The sequence below is a fragment of the Pseudopodoces humilis genome, chromosome 23, assembly GCF_049639895.1.
Source record: "Pseudopodoces humilis isolate 2021_Gansu_Grassland_sample_001 chromosome 23, ASM4963989v1, whole genome shotgun sequence".
Classification (NCBI taxonomy): domain Eukaryota; kingdom Metazoa; phylum Chordata; class Aves; order Passeriformes; family Paridae; genus Pseudopodoces; species Pseudopodoces humilis.
In genome coordinates, this window is record NC_142222.1 from 9,430,789 (window position 1) to 9,446,003 (window position 15,215).

General features: G+C 66.1%; 1 protein-coding gene across 2 annotated transcripts; it reads right to left on the minus strand.

Annotated features, from left to right (window-relative positions):
• Window positions 1–6,370: 6,370 nt before the first annotated feature.
• On the minus strand, window positions 6,371–14,334 carry LIMK1 (LIM domain kinase 1). 2 transcript variants are annotated; one of them, XM_005525988.3, is made up of 16 exons: window positions 14,171–14,334; window positions 13,033–13,129; window positions 10,805–10,943; window positions 10,322–10,431; window positions 10,056–10,247; window positions 9,528–9,633; window positions 9,262–9,446; window positions 9,007–9,190; window positions 8,841–8,927; window positions 8,529–8,660; window positions 8,379–8,438; window positions 8,215–8,280; window positions 7,963–8,119; window positions 7,813–7,868; window positions 7,281–7,438; window positions 6,371–7,189 (listed from the first exon to the last, which is right to left on the minus strand). In XM_005525988.3, the coding sequence occupies exons 1-16, from the start codon at window positions 14,226–14,228 to the stop codon at window positions 7,039–7,041; spliced, it is 1,938 nt and encodes a 645-aa protein (XP_005526045.1). In that variant the 5' UTR covers window positions 14,229–14,334; the 3' UTR covers window positions 6,371–7,038. The 2 variants fall into 2 exon arrangements, with proteins under 2 accessions (XP_005526045.1, XP_087922475.1); XM_088066349.1 differs by lacking the exons at window positions 13,033–13,129; window positions 14,171–14,334 and adding an exon at window positions 12,492–12,615.
• Window positions 14,335–15,215: the final 881 nt, after the last annotated feature.

The window sequence follows — 15,215 nt, forward strand, 5'->3', positions numbered from 1 at the left end:
CTCCCTGTGAGCCGGGACATGACAGCGAGGCCTGTTCAGGCTGGAAACCAGGCGGCATCTCAGCTCGTGGGGCTGGGCAAGATCTGACCCACTCACAGTGGGGTGGGCGGAGGGTGTGGAGCGCTCATGCTGCTCCTCCGGGCCAGCTGGGAACTGCTCTGGGGACAGAGCGATGTGGTGTTTGTGGCAGGGGCACCGGCTCTGCCTCTGTGTGTCCTTGTGGAGCACCTCCAGCCCCAGCTCACCCCACGTGCAGGGCGAGGGAGCGCAGCTGTCCCCGGTCCCCAGCTGTGACCGCTGTCCCCCCCCGCGATGTTTCCGAGGCTGCTGTGTGCATCCCAAACCCACAGCCTGGAGCCTGTCGGGAAGGCGCTCCGTTGCGACACGCTCCGCCAGCCGCCCTCCTCTCTGGTTTCACTGCGTCCAGCTCCGGAGGAATGTGCCGGGCTGGTTCCCACGGCGGCTGCCGGGGCAGCGCGGCCGCAGCGCTCCCCGCCGGGGCCGCTTGTCCCAGCGGCCACAGCCCGGTGCCACGCGAGCCACGGCCCCCTCCGTCCTCATCCCCAGCCTGGACACAGCCCGAGGTCCCCGCGGAGACGTGGCCCGGCCGAGCGACTCCTGGGGACCTGCCACCACCGCGGGGGAGCGAGGCCGAACGGGAGATGCAGAACGGGAGATGCAGAACGGGAGATGCAGAACGGGAGATGCAGAACGGGAGATGCAGAACGGGAGATGCAGAACGAGCCGTCGCGGACCGGGAATGCCGGCGGCGGCTCTGGACCTTGCCGGTGAGTACAGAACCGGCTCGGTGCGTGTGACGGTCCCGGCCGAGGGCCCGGCCAGGCTGGAAGTGCCACCAGCGCCGCAGCCCGGGGACCTGCCAAGAGCTGGGGACCGATGCTCGGCACGGAGACACGCCAGAGTAGCTCCCGCCGCACACGCACGGACACCGGGAGGGAGCGCAGGACAGGGGGACACGCAGGTGACGCTCCCAGCTCTGCCCTCCCCGCTGAGGGGCCCGTGGCCCCCCCGCGTCCCCCGGGGCTGCCGCCGGCCGAGGCCCGGCAGGTGCTGCCCCACCGCCCGTGTCCCCCCCGCGCTCCGCTGCGGCACCGGCGGCCCGGGTCCGCCCCGCCCCCGCGCACCGTCACCTCCACGGAGGGCAGCGGGCCCGGGGCTGCGGGAGCGGGCCCGTGCCGCCGTGCGGGGCAGCCCGGGCCGGTCCCACGTCCGCGCCGGCCTTACCATGGCTGCGGCGCCGGGCGCCGTCCGGGAGCGGCGCCTGCCGCTGAGCACGGCCGGGCCCCGCCGCGGATTAGCAGAAATAGCAGCGGCGGGGGCGGGGGCGGCCCCGGGGCGGGGCGGGCGGGGGGACGGGCGGGGCGGCCGCTCGGCATCACCGACAGCGGCACCGGGCACCGGCACCGGCATCAGCATCGGCATCAGTGCCCGGCACCGGCATCAGCGGCCGGCACCGCGCACCGGGCACGGGCACCGGCAACGGCACCGGGGCCGAGAATTGTACACCGGGCACCGGGCACCAGCAGCGGGCAGCGGGCAGCGGGCAGCAGGACCAGACACCGCACACCACGCACTGGCACCACGCACTGGGTACCAGCACCGGGCACTGGGCACCAGCATCCATTGGCGTTCGGCTCTGGCATCAATACCTGGCACCGGCCCCAGGCACTCGCTCCGGCAGCTGGCACCGGGCACCGGGGCCGGGCACCGGCTCTGGCTGCTCTCAGTGGGCACCAGGAACCGCACAGTGGTGGTGGCACAGGGCAGGAGCACCAGGCACTGGCTCCAGCATCAGTGCTGGGGCACCAGCACCAGGAACAAGATGCTGCAGCAGGGACAGGGTTCACGGGGTGCAGGGCACCAGTACTGGGCGCTGGGCACTGGCAGGCAGTGGCTGTAAGACCCCAGAGCCCGTCACTGGTGCAGGTGAGAGGGAATGGCCCCTGTGATGGTGAGTGACCTCCTGGCAGTGCCACCAGCACCGGGCATTGCCCTGCAGGTCCCAGGTATTGCACAGGAGGCACTGGGCTCCACACCAGCCACTGGCTCTTGGGAGCACTGGGCACCACTCAGGGGGTGTTAGGTCCTGGGAAAACACCCCAGCACCACACATCCCTCATCACCTGCTGGGCACCAGGGACTGGCAACTGCACTGGCTCACCAAACCCCAGCCTGTCTCCCCCTCCCGAAGGTTTCCGGGGCTGCTGCTGGGCCATGCTGCCCCTGGCTGGTGGGCTGGCAAAGGAACCCGGACACGCGGCTGGCTGTGCCCCTGTCCCCATCCCACTCACCCCACCCCATCCCACCCCAGGGATGGCAGCGCCTTCCCGGGATGCCCCCGAGCCCACGTGAGTGGCAGTGGCACGCGGCTGTGTCCCCGTGTCCCCGGGGCAGGGAGGATGCTGGCACCGCGCTCGTGTTCCGGCCGTGAAAGGGGCAGGGGAAGCCTTGGCCGCGGTGGCCGCTCCCCGTGGCGAGCAGCTGGCAGAGCTCAGCCCTCCCCAAACTTCAGTCTCCCGGCCCAGCTGCTCCTCAGGACTGTCCTTGTCCCACCTCAGACTCTCTCCAAGCCAGGGAGCTGGCGAGGTCACATGCGTTCCCTCTCATGGGCTTCTCCTCCCTTGCCTCAGTTTTCCTGCCCATGAAAAACCCCAGTGGTAATTCCCCAGGAGGAAAAGACGGATCCAACCCCAGTCAGGCTCTGACTGAAGTTGTGCGGCTCCACAAGAAGCATCTCAGCCTTGTCCCCAACCTTGTCACTGCCTGGAATCTCTTTCCCTCCGACGTTATAGATCCAGGCTGTGTCCAGATGGCTCCACATTCTCTTTATTCCAATAAATAACCACAACATGCTCAGCAAGGTCTCAGAGAGCACCGGCGGCCACCTCGACCGTGTCCGGGGTCCAGGCAGAGATCCTGCTCTCCCAGCACCTCATCTTGGCTGGCTGGAGGGTCCAGGCAGAGGGCAGGTGGGGGCAGGCAGGGGCAGGCAGGTGAGGGTGGCTGTTTACATCCCTAATCCCCACAGGCAGCGCTTTCCTCCAGGATTACCGGGGATTAGGGGCTCGGGGGCTCCAGGAGCTCAGCCCGGGCTCTCCCTGCCCTTCAAGGAGCGCACTGAGCCCCGCGGGGGCGGGCGGGCACTGCCGGGCTGAGCCGGGCGCTCCCAGCCCGGCACTGCCTCCGTGAGCTGCCTGTTCTCAGCCTGCACAGCCCGCAGCAGCCACCCGCTTGCCACGGCCTCGCTCCGGTAGCCCAGTGCCCATCGAGGCCGGGGAGCTGCAACCTGGGCTTTAGAGAGCATTAAAAGCTGAAGGGATCAGCTGCGGAGCGGGAGAGGACACGGGGGCCGCACGTTCTGTCTGGGAGATGACGCACGGGGAGCGATGGTGATGCCCAGGGAGGGTGGCACGGCTGGAGAGGTCCCCAAGGTCCCCGAGGCACAGCGGGGCTCCTCGGGCCGGCAGCAGCAGATCCCAGGTCCCGGCCCGGCTGGGAAGTCTCCGCTCACTACCGGGGCCCAGAGCTCTATAATTACCATGGGAGGCTGAGTTATTTTGGGAAGCGGCTTTGCTGCTGCCAAAGCTTTTATTCCTCCAAACCAAAACAAGATGGAAAGAGCCCAGCCCAGGATGCTGCATCCGGTGGGCGTGGGGAGCTTAACCTCTTCTCTGCCTGCCCGCTCCCCCTGCCCACACCCGGCATCGGGACAGGCCTGGGGCTCAGGCTGCCCTGCAGGGCTCGAAGGAGGGGCAGGGATGAAGATTTGGGGTCACAGAGACCACAGGGTGTCAGCCAAGCATGGGATGGAGCTGGGGGTCAGTCCTGTCCTCGACTGCTGACAGGTCCAGAGGTCACATGTTTGGATGCTTCCCTGCATCCACCATGAGAACCTTTATTTTTAGCTCTCTCTTGCAAAAGGTCCCATTCCGGGGCCTTCCCGGCGCTGTGGCTGGGCCGAGGATCACCTTGTGTGTGGGGCAGTGCACCTCGCTGCTGCTCCCAGTGACACATCCCAGGGGACAAAGCCCCAAGGGTCCATCCCCAAAGCCACCAGAGCACAGGCACAAGTTCTGCTCTCCACTCTCCAAAGCAGCCACGCTTCAAGCTGGGAATAAACTCATTTTTCACACTGTGGAAAGGATAAGCCACGACAGGCACCCTACGGTGCTCCCCAAGATCTGCTCCAGCATGGGGATGAGTGGGTTAGGGGGTCTGTGCTCAGGGTGGACCCTGAAAACCTGGGGTGTAACTCCTGCCTTTGGCCTCTTTCCCTTGGTCTGAGCCCAGAAGGGCTGCTCGTGGCCTGGGCTGCTCCCTGTGCTTGTTTCACAGGGCAGCCAGTAGCCCCAAACCCACCATCTGGGGTCCCCCAAACCTAAACCCCACGTGCCAGGGTCTTCCAGCTCCCCAAACACAAGCACAGGGGTTCCCTAGACTCACACATCAGGGTCCCACAACTCCCCAGACCTCCCTGGGCTGTCTCTGCAGGGAGCTCTGGCTCAGAGTAGGGAGGTCTGGGGGTTCTGAGGGTCCCCATTGCCCAAGTCCAGGCAGTGCCAGCCCCTCGGAGGGGTTTGGACATGGGAACAGTGTCACAGAGGTGGGGACGGTGCCACAGCCATCCAAACCCATGAGCCCAGGTGTGTTTGGATGGCTGAGACACCCTGCCCACACGAGGTCCCCTCCTCTCCTGGGACTGAACCTTCCCACAGCTCCTCACGTGTCACCACCTCCCAGAGCCCTCACAAAGGACTCATCAGTCGATGCTGCCCATCCCTGGTCCTGCCTGGGACCCTGGTGGCACTGGGCAATCACTTACCCATCACTTACCTGCCCCTCTGGAGCCCCACCCAGCAGCTGCGTCAGGGATGTCCCCCTGTGCCCCCAGCTGGCAGAGAGGGGCAGCAAGGCAGACCCACATTCCCAGGGCTGTGTTTATAAATGCCACATCTATAAATTTACAAAAATTGCTGGCAAATGAGGTGGGAACTGTGTCCCATAGGATTTTCTTGCCTTTCTGGAGGATTTGGCCAGCCTCACCTGTCAGGTGACAGAGGACACCAGAGTGGGGACAGGAGCTGCAGTGCCAGCCCTTCTTCACATCCTCATATCCCACAGCCCATTCCAGCTATGGGGGAACTTGAGGCAGACAGGTACTGACCCCCCAGCATTGGCCTCGGAGTTCCACCAGGGTTTTGGGCTTCTGGAGGTTCCCTATGGAGCCACCAGGTGACATGTGTGACCCAAGGAGGTGGCTCCTATCCCAGCCCAGGTGCAGAGGGGAGCTGTGACAGCGACACCAAATCACGGAGGGAGGGCTCAGGCTGCTCCAGGACCACACAGAGCCCCTGTTCCTGAGCCAGAGGGAGGGATCCTGTACCCAGGGGACACAAATGACTCTGGGGACAGGGTCAACCACTGCAGACACCCTGCAGAGCCACGTGCCAGATGCAGGAGGGAGCACCACCAGGATTTTTCCAGTCCAGACTCTGTCTCAAAAGAGGGATAGGCTGAGGTGGAAAGGGTTCCAGAAGATCCCAAATGGATCCCAGATTCCATTGCCTGCATTGGAAAATCCTCATGTGAGATGAGTCTTGCTGTGGCCAGGGATGGGGACCAGAGCCCAGGTCCCCATGCAGCCGGACACCCCAGTGACCTCTCTCCAGCTCCACACATCCCCATGGAGCTCGGTGCCTTGGTGGGATCCCAGGAATCCTTTTCCATCTCCGCACATCCCTGTGGAGGCTGGCTGTCCTGACCGGTCCCCACGCTGGCTACCCCAGCATGAGCACTGTTCCCCGGGGCTGGTTTTACACCGAAGGCAAAGCAGCTCCACGGCACCGATGTGCTGCACGGCTCCGTCACCTGCCTATCACCACCCTGGTGTGCCAGCGGGCACGGCCACCAGGGGGACACAGGGCTTGGGGACCCTGGTGACACAGGCAGGGATGGCAGCAGTCCCAGGGCTGCGGGTACCCACAGTGGGGTGGGGACAGCACAAAGGGTGACAACAGCACTGTCCCCACGGGGGTGAGCGAGCTGGTGGGTGCCACCACAGCCGGTGCTACAGCCTCACCCTGGCCAGAGAGACCGTCCCCTCCTGCCTCAGTTTCCCCAGGAGCTCCCAGCCCCCCCGGGGGAGGCGAGCGATTGCCAACAGGCTGGGCAGCGAGCGGGGAAGGATTTATTGACTCACGGCTCGGGGTACATCACAGTTTGAGCTCCCTTCCCGCCTCCGCAGAGGACGTTGCCTTGGACTTCCCGGGCAAAAGTGCACGGAGAGACTTCACAGTTTGATCCCTTTGGGAAAGCAGAACCGAGGCAGTGACAAATGGCAAACGCTACGTTGTATGAAAAAATAATACAAACTCTTCTCTTTAAATATCTTACAGAAAAATGAACCTGAATAAAGAGCATGAAAAGCACCGCGTGGCGCAACCCCCTGGGCCCCCCGGGGCAGGGGGACCGGGATGAGCCGCAGCCCCACGTCCCTCTGGAGCCATCCCAGGGCTGCATAGTCGGGGCTCGGCACGGGCAGCAGAGGCGTGGGGGCAGCAGGGACCCCGTGCCCGTCCCCGCACCACGGGGGCGTCCCCCAGGACCGCTCGCTCGGCCGGGGGTGCCGGCAGGAGCAGCCTGAGGGGCCGGCCGAGGGCGGGGGTGTCGCTACGAGGGTGCCGTGGGGGCCGCGGGGTCCCTCCCGTGCGCAGTGCAAGTTCACCGACAGCCAAGGCACCGCGGCTCTGTCCGGGCAGCCCCGCTGTGCAAAGGGGAGCTGAGCCTTTGGGGTGCGGGCACGGGGACGCTCCCCGCGGTGCCCGGGCTGGTCCCGGCGGTCAGAGCTACAGCGTGGGGGTGCCCAGGGCCATGCGGCCCCGGGGAGAGCCGGCTCCCCGGGGTGGGCAGCAGGGTGGGGGCCCGGGGGTCCAGCCCCGGGCTGGGGCAGCCCCAGGAGCGGCTGACGGCGGGCACAGCTCCTTCTCCCGTGAGTGCCGGGGGCCGCGGGCCGGGGCTCTACCGCGGGGGCGCGGGCGGGGCCCCCTCCCGCCGGTGCGCCTCCCCGAAGGCTCGGTCCAGCTGCTCCAGCTGCGAGCTCAGCGGCAGGTGGATCTCCAGATGCATGCGCAGCGTCTCCAGCCACTGCTCCAGCTTGGCGAAGGACGGCCTGAGTGACGAGGGGGACACGTGGCAGCTCTGCTGGCTCTGTCCCCGCCCCGTCCCCTGCCCCAGGGACCCCGGGGGTCTCCATCACCCACCGCTTCTCGGCGTCCAGGTCGCAGCAGCAGACGGCGATGGGGAAGAAGCTGGGGGGGCAGGCAGGGGGGCAGTAGCGCTCCAGGAAGCCCCGCACGTTGAGGCCGAAGTCGGTGGTGCGGGGCAGGTAATCGGGGTCGGCGCTCACCCGGCCAATGATCTGCGGGCAGCAGGGCGGGCTCGGCACCAAGGGGAGACCTCAGCCCTGAACCGGGACCCCAAAGCCCCAAGGGGGAGATGTCCAAGCCCCAGGAGGGAGCTCAAACACAATGAAGAAATCCCAACCCCAAGGGAGAGACTCCAGTGGGGAGACCCTTAACCAAAGGGGAGAGGCCCCAACTCCAAGGGTGAGAACTTTAACCTGGAGGGGAACCCAAACACAACGAGGACTCCAAGCCCAAGGGAACAGACTCCAATCCTAAGGTGGAGAGTAAACAACCCAACCCCAAGAGGGACACCCCAACCTTGGGGGCTGACCCCAAACACCATGAGGACCCCGGCCCCCATGGCAGACCCCAGCCCAGGGGCACTTGCCTCGCACAGGACGATGCCGAAGGAGAAGATGTCCACCTTCTCATCGTAGCTCCTCCCTGCAGACACAGGGTCATGTCACACGTCCTGTCCCTGCCCCACCAAGCGTCCCCTGCCTGGGGACAGAGCCCTGGCTGGCCACATTCCCCTCACCATTGATCATCTCGGGGGCCATCCAGTAAGGGTTCCCCACCACCGTGTAGCGTTTCTTGCGGTCCGGTTTCTTCAGGTTCTTGAGATGTTCGGGCTGATTCTTCTCGTCCACCATCAGCCGAGCCAGCCCAAAGTCAGCCACCACCACACTCTTGTTCTGGGGGGCACAGGAAGGGGTGAGGCCCGAGGGAGCACCAGGGGACTGAGAGCCCCAGCCAGGACAGGGGAGGCCAGCACCAAGGTGGGACTCACCTCCCGCACGAGGCAGTTGTGAGAGTTGAGGTCACGGTGGATGATGTTCATGGAGTGGAGGTAGGCCTGTGGGAAGGGTGGGCTGAGAGCAGGGGCACCCCCACGCCGTGGTCCCCCCACCCACCAGTACCTGCCCCATCCACCCATGCCATGGTGGCACCCACCATGCCAGCAGCGATGTCCTTGGCGAAGCTGACCCGCTGGCTCCAGGGGTAGTGGCTGTCCTGGGGGACAGGAGGGGGAATTTGCCAGGGAATGGAAAAGGAAGAGGGGTCCGGTGGTGAGGGACCAAGCTGCCCCCCGCCAGTGCTCACCATGCTCTTGATGAGGCTCCTCAAGGTGCCCCCTTTGATGTACTCTGTGATGAAGTTGAGCCTCTTCTCCTTGTAGAGCACCCCGATGAACTTGAGCACATTGGGGTGCTCCAGGCAGCGCATCACCTTCACCTGCAGGAGACCCCCCCAGCCCCGTCCGTGACACCCCAAGGCTCCCACACCCCCTGGACAGAGCTGCACCCATGGGGCTTGGTCACCCATATCAAGGGGTTGTGCCCAGGTGGGGCCAGGATCAGACAGACCCATCCCTCGTGTCCCCCCAGCCTGGGGGATTAAGGATGGGGACCTCACCTCTTTGAGGAAGGTCCTCTGAGTCTCCTCGTCAAAGCGGATCAGCTCCTTCATCACCATCACCTCACCCGTCTCCCGATGCGTCACCTGGCCAGGAGCGCAGGGACTCAGCCACCCCCCTCCATCCTGGGGAGCCGAGACCCCCACGCTCGTGCCCCCGTCCCACCTTGATGGCCTGGCCGAAGCAGCCCTTGCCCAGCACCTCTCCGTGGATGAGGTCGGAGGGGCGGAAGATGCGGTGGGTGCGGGACACGACGCGCAGGGACTCGGAGCGCCCGATGTCCTTGCGCTGGGACGCGGGGGAGCCCACGGAGCCCGAGCCCGGGGACTTGTCCGTGCTGCAGCTCCTCCTGCGGGACGGAGGGGCACAGGTGAGCGTGTGGGGGAGCCCAGCGGGAGCAGGGGCAGGGGGTGGCCTTACGTGACAGCGCGCTGGCGCGTGGCAGCGGGGTCCCCGCAGGGCACGGGAGCTGGCGAGCGCAGGGGGCTGCACGGGGCGGGCAGGGGGCTGCCCGCCAGCCCTGGCTCCCGGCCCAGGGGCTCGTGGGGGTCATGCTCGATGGTCAGCTGCAGCAGGCGGCTCGTTTCCTGGATCAGCAGGTCGATCTGCAGAAGGAAGTGACGGTGGGGTGGGTTTGGGGACATGGCGGCAGCGGGGCTGGCTGGGGTGTGACGGGGGGACCCTACCTCGTCCAGGGGGACGTGGCCAATGGGGGTCCCGTTGATCTCCAGGATGCGGTCACCAACGTGGATGGAGTTCTTCATGTCAGGGCTGATGCAGTCCGGGTCCACCCTGGGGACAGTGGGGTCAGACCCCCGACATTGTCACCATCAGGGGGGTGTGCTGGGACACTCCCAACAGGTGTGTCAGACCCCACTGCCACCCTCCGTCATGGACAGGGACATGATGGCACAGTCTCCACAAGCCACCCCAACCACACAGGGACACACAGGGACACACAGGGACACACAGGGACACACAGCCTACTGGCAAACCAGGCAATGCCAGCATGGGACACACCAGCACAGCCCCCACAAACCGCCTGCAGTGCCACCACGGTCCCAACAGGCCACCCCAGGACAATGGGGACAACCCAGCCCCACCGCTCCTCCTCCCACCCCTAAAGGGTCCGTGGGACGGATCCCAGGGGCAGAAGGGGCACGGGATGTCCCAGCCCTGGGGAGGGGACAGCAGCAGAGGGGACAGGGACGCACTCTCGGACGCGCACGGTGCGGGGATGCTCGCTGCCGCAGCCCTGGTCGATGGAGACGGAGAAGCCGCGCTTGCCGTCAGAGCAGGCGGGGATGGACACGAGGGTGACGGTGTGAGGGATGCGGGAGGCCGGCGAGTCGGGCAGGATCTGCTCGATCACCGGGGTCACCACCATCTGGTAGTAGCAGTGGCCGCTGTGGGGAGCGGAGCAGGAGGTGGGTGGGGGTACCGGGGGACGTGTCCCCCCAGCCCCCCAGAGCTGACGTACCAGTAGAGCTTGGAGCGCTCCACCAGCGCGTAGGTGTCCCCGTCCCCGATGAAGGCGCGGCAGTTGAGGCAGCTGAAGCACTCGGGGTGGTACTTCTGCTCCCCAGCCACCTGTGGGCAATGCCATCAGCCCCAGGACCCCCTGTCCGAGCACCGAGGGCAGGGCCGGGGCTTGGAAGGGGCTGGGAGCACCCACGGGTGCACCGGGGCCGTGGGAAGGGCAGGCAGAGCCATGGGATGGTGGGGACAGAAGTGCCACCAAACCGGGGGTGGCTGTAAAAACACCTCCCACCACCCTGAGCTTCTGCCCTGCATCCCCCAACCCCCACACGGCTCTCCAGGGTCCCCTAAAATGTAGAGGACACCCCTGCCACACCCAGTGGTGCTGGAGGTCTGCACCCCTTCCCCACCTCCCCTGCTCCCCAGGAGCTCAGCCATGGGACAAGGCTCCGTGTCCCACCCCTGGGGACCCCGTGGTGCTCACCATGACCAGCCCCTTGGTGATCTGCTCGGAGCAGCCATGGCACAGCTCCCCAAAGCGTGCCCAGTAATCCTTCTTGCAGTACAGGCGCCCATCCTTCTCATAGTACTGGTGGGACAGGGAGGCCCCGCACTCACAGCACCTGTGGCAGCAACCAGGAGCCCCTTGTCACCTCGTCCCCACTGTCACCCCGGCCACAGCCAGCGCTCACCCACTCCACAGCTCTCTGGGCAAGCTGCTTCCCCCACTTCCTCCGCAGCTGCAGGGCCACTGCACCAATTGTCACCAGTCCCAGGGTGACAGCAGGTGATTCTGGGGGTGACAGTGCAGGGTGGGGCTGCAGGGACATTTGGGGACGCTGGGGTGGACAGAGGAGGGGACGTGGGGCAGGGAGAGGCACGAGGAGGGATGTGCCAGCCCTGCATGGATGTGGCAGCCTGGACAATGACACACAGAGCGATGCAGCAGACTGGTGACAGACATGCCACCCCGGTAACAGATGTGCCAGCCTGGCACAGACTCACAGAGGGATGAGACAGGCTGGTCACAAGTGTGGGTGGCAGCCTGGTCATGGATAGAGGGACATCCCACCCTGGTGACAGACACACAGACACATGTCCCTCTATCCATGACTAGGGTGACATGCCAGCCTGGTCACAGGTCTGTCACCCTGCTCACAGATGTGACAGCCTGCTCATGTTCAAGAGGAACATGTCACCCTAACCACGGACAGAGGGATGTCCCACCCTGGTCACAAACACACAGAGAGATGTCCCACCCTGGTGACAGATGTGCCAGCCTGGTCAGGGACGTGCCAGCCTTGGGACGATCCACAAGGGGCACAGGGGCTGGGGGAGGCTTGGAGGCTGCTGGAGGGTGGCAGGGGGTGCAGAGGTGCCTGCCAGTTTTGGGGTACAGCAGCAGGGGTGCACATCAGACTGTGCAGGGGGGCTCAGAAGGGATTTGTGTGGGGTGTGGGAGTGGCTGGGGGTGCAGAAAGGGGCTACAGAGGATTTTCTATATGGGACTGCAGGGGATGCTGTGGGAGGGGTGCAGGGGGCTGCAAGGGGGGCGATCCTCTTGGGGAGGGGTTGAAGGGGTGCAAGGGGAGCTGTAGGGGATCTCCTGTAGGGGATTTGCAGTACGGGGATGCTGTAGGGTGCAGGGTTGCTGCAGGACACTCTGCAGGGTGTCCCCACGGGGTGCCCGGGGACTGTCGCAGTCCCCACCCGCCCCCGGCCATGCAGGTGGAATACCAACCAGCGGTGACGTCACGGCGCGGAGTTTCCCCACCCCATGACGTCACCGCGCGAGGACTCCCCCACCCCATGGCGAAGCACAAAACCTCCCTTGGGCTGGGGGCGGGGGAGGAAAGGAGGAGGAGGAGGGGGAGGAAGAGCAGCAGGGAAGAAGGAGAGAGAAAAGGAGGGGAAACAGAGGACAAGGGAAGGGGAGGGGGAGAAGAGGAGGAAGAGCAGGAGCAGGAGGGATTTCTGCGAGCCCAGCGCCGCCGGAAGCCGCTCACCCATGGGGGGACCGGATCCAGCTGTGGCCCTGCAGCGGCTTCGCTCTGGCTGACGGCCCAAAGAGGGGGAGCCAAGCATGGGGGACACAGGCTGAGCCCCCCGGGGCTCCCTGGGCTGCAGAGCCCACCCTGACCCGCTCCCTCGTCAATCCCATTCCCACTGACCTGGCTCCGGTGCTCAGGACGCGGCTCTTCCTCAGCACCGCCGCCAGCATCCTCCTCCACCAGACAGGGACACACCCCGGGGACAAGCCTGGGCACCCCCAGCCCCCACCCCTGTGCCCCCCGAGCCAGGCCCTTTCTCCTCCTGCTTGGGGCTCCAACGACTGGAGCTGCCGGGAGGGCTCAAGTGAAAGAGGAAACGGAGGGAGGGGGGCGGGTGACATCAGCCACACGCACCCCGTCACCCAGCAGGAGGGGACAGCGAGGGACAGGCAGCAGATCCCTGTGCCAGGCCTGGCCTCAGCTGGGGCACCCCCAGGGGTGCCAGGAGCCACAGCCACGCTCCAGTGAGTGACACCGTAATGGCCTGATGCGTGTCCCTGCCATGGGCAGAGTGGGAGGGAGCACTGTCCCTGTCCCTGCAGAGCATCCCGATGTCCCTGATGCCATCCCGGTGTCCCCGAGGCCATCCCGGTGTCCCCGAGGCCATCCCGGTGTCCCCGAGGCCATCCCGGTGTCCCCGCTGTCCCTCGGCAGGTCCCACCTGAAGCAGTCAGCGTGCCAGTCAGCCTTCAGTGCCTGCAGGTACTGCCCATCGTAGATGCCCTGCCCGCAGCTCGCACACACTGGCAGGTCGGTCCCTGCAGCCAGGGGAACACGAGGGGACAGGGCTGTCACCCCAGCCAGCCCCGGCCACCCACAGCAGCAGCCAGGATTAAATCCCTCTGCCCGGGGTGGTGAATTCCATCCCCCAGCCATTGATCCCACAGCGGGTCAAGGTCGTGGCACCCATGGCTCCAGGGCTGGCACCATGGGGGGCACAGGGTGGGTGCAGGATGGGGGCAGAGGGGCAGGGAGGGTGAAGAGGGGCGGGATGGGTGCCCCAAGGGATCCAGGGAGGATGGCAGGCTGTGGGATGGGTGCTGGGTGCATGGAGGGACGGCAGGATGAGTGCTGGGGGGTCCTGGGGGATGAATGGGGGACACACAGAGGGGTGCAGGGTGGCTGCAGAGATCCTGGGGGTGCAGGAGGGATACATGGGCTGTGCAGGGGGAGACAGGGAGGTGTGAGGATGCAGGGGGGATGTGGAGGTGCAGGAAGGGATGCAGGCAGGGATGCAGGAAGGGATGCAGGCAGGGATGCAGGCAGGGATGCAGGCAGGGATGCAGGAAGGGATGCAGGCAGGGATGCAGGCAGGGATGCAGGAAGGGATGCAGGCAGGGATGCAGGAAGGGATGCAGGCAGGGATGCAGGAAGGGATGCAGGCAGGGATGCAGGCAGGGATGCAGGAAGGGATGCAGGCAGGGATGCAGGAAGGGATGCAGGCAGGGATGCAGGAAGGGATGCAGGCAGGGATGCAGGAAGGGATGCACAGAGGAAAAGTTCTTGACAAGGAGGACGGAGGAGATTTGGGGGTGCAGTGTGGAATGCAGGCTGGGTGGCAGTACAAGGGTGGGGGGAATGGAGGCTGAATTAGGGGTACAGGGAAGATGTGGGGGTGCAGAGGAGGATGCAGGGGCACGGGGACAGTGGGAAGGATGAGGCTGGCTGGGGGATGCGGGGCAGGATGCGGGGGGCTGCAGGCCGGCAGGAGGCTCCGCACGAACCGGGCTGGGGGGTCCCGGGGCCCGAGCGGCGGCGGAAGCGCTGAGTCAGGCGGGGGGGCTCGGGGGGTCACGCACCTTCGTCCTCTCCCATAGGCTCGTCCCTCCAGGTGCAGCACAGCAGCATCAACCTCATGCAGGCTCGCTGGCCGGCGGCGCGCCGGGCCGGGCCTGTGGCGGTGCTGCTGGCGGCCCCCGAGCGGCCGCAGCCCCGGTCGGGCCCCCCCGGCCCTGCCGCTGCCGCTGCGGCTCCGGGCGGGACCGCGGCGCCTCCACCGCGCCTGCGCGGCCTCGGGGGGCGGGGCCTCGGGGGCACGGGGCGGGGCCAGCGCGGGTGGGGCACGGGCGTGGTCGGTGCGGTGGGCGGGGCCAGCAGGGCGCGGTCGGGGCCGGGGGCGAGGTTCAGGGGGCGCGCACGGCCCGGGGGGATGCGGAGCTCACGGGACGATGGGGCCGTGCTCACCGTCCCCTGACCAGCACGGGTGTCCCCACACAGCTTGGTGACCCCACACAGCTTGGTGTCCCCAGCTACGCCAGGCCAGCCCCAGGGGCAGGGTGTGTCGCCACATCCACACCCACTACACATCCATCACGTGTGTACCCCACCGTGGTCAGGCACAGGTGTCCTCATTCGCCCTGGGGTGTCACCATCAGTGTCCCTCTCATTCCACACGTTGTCACCACGAGATAGAGCATGGACATCTCCCTGCATCCCCAGGCCACCACCATTGTGAGGGCATGGACCTCATCCTGGGTCCCTGGCCTGTCACTGTGGGACAGGGTGTGGATGTCCTCCTCATTCCCCACACTGTTTCCATGGGACAGCACATGGATGTCACCCCCTGGGCTGTCACCAAGGGCAGGCACAGCCCCGTTGGTCCTTAAGCTGTCACAGGGTCACAAGGCACGAACATCTTCCTGCACCCCCAGGCCCCACTGTGAGTCAGAGCAGAGACCTTTCCCAAGCCTGTCACACTGGGACAGGACAGAGATGTCCCTGACACCTCAGGCCAGGGCACAGACCTCCCTCTGGGACCCTGGGTTGTGACTGTGGGAAAAGGCATGGGTAACCCCTAGGGTCCCCGGCTGTCCCCCCACCCCTCCCGTGTGTCCCAGGGATGTG

Bases quoted from the DNA above. Each gene is read 5' to 3' on its own strand.
- LIMK1 (XM_005525988.3), bottom strand. From the start codon at position 14,228: ATGAGGTTGATGCTGCTGTGCTGCACCTGGAGGGACGAGCCTATGGGA. The intron at 13,130-14,170 runs GTGCGTGACCCC...CCCTGGCTGCAG, and splicing joins GCCTATGGGAGAGGACGAAG to GGACCGACCTGCCAGTGTGT. The intron at 7,190-7,280 runs GTGGGTGATGGA...CTCGTCACTCAG, and splicing joins GACCTGGACGCCGAGAAGCG to GCCGTCCTTCGCCAAGCTGG.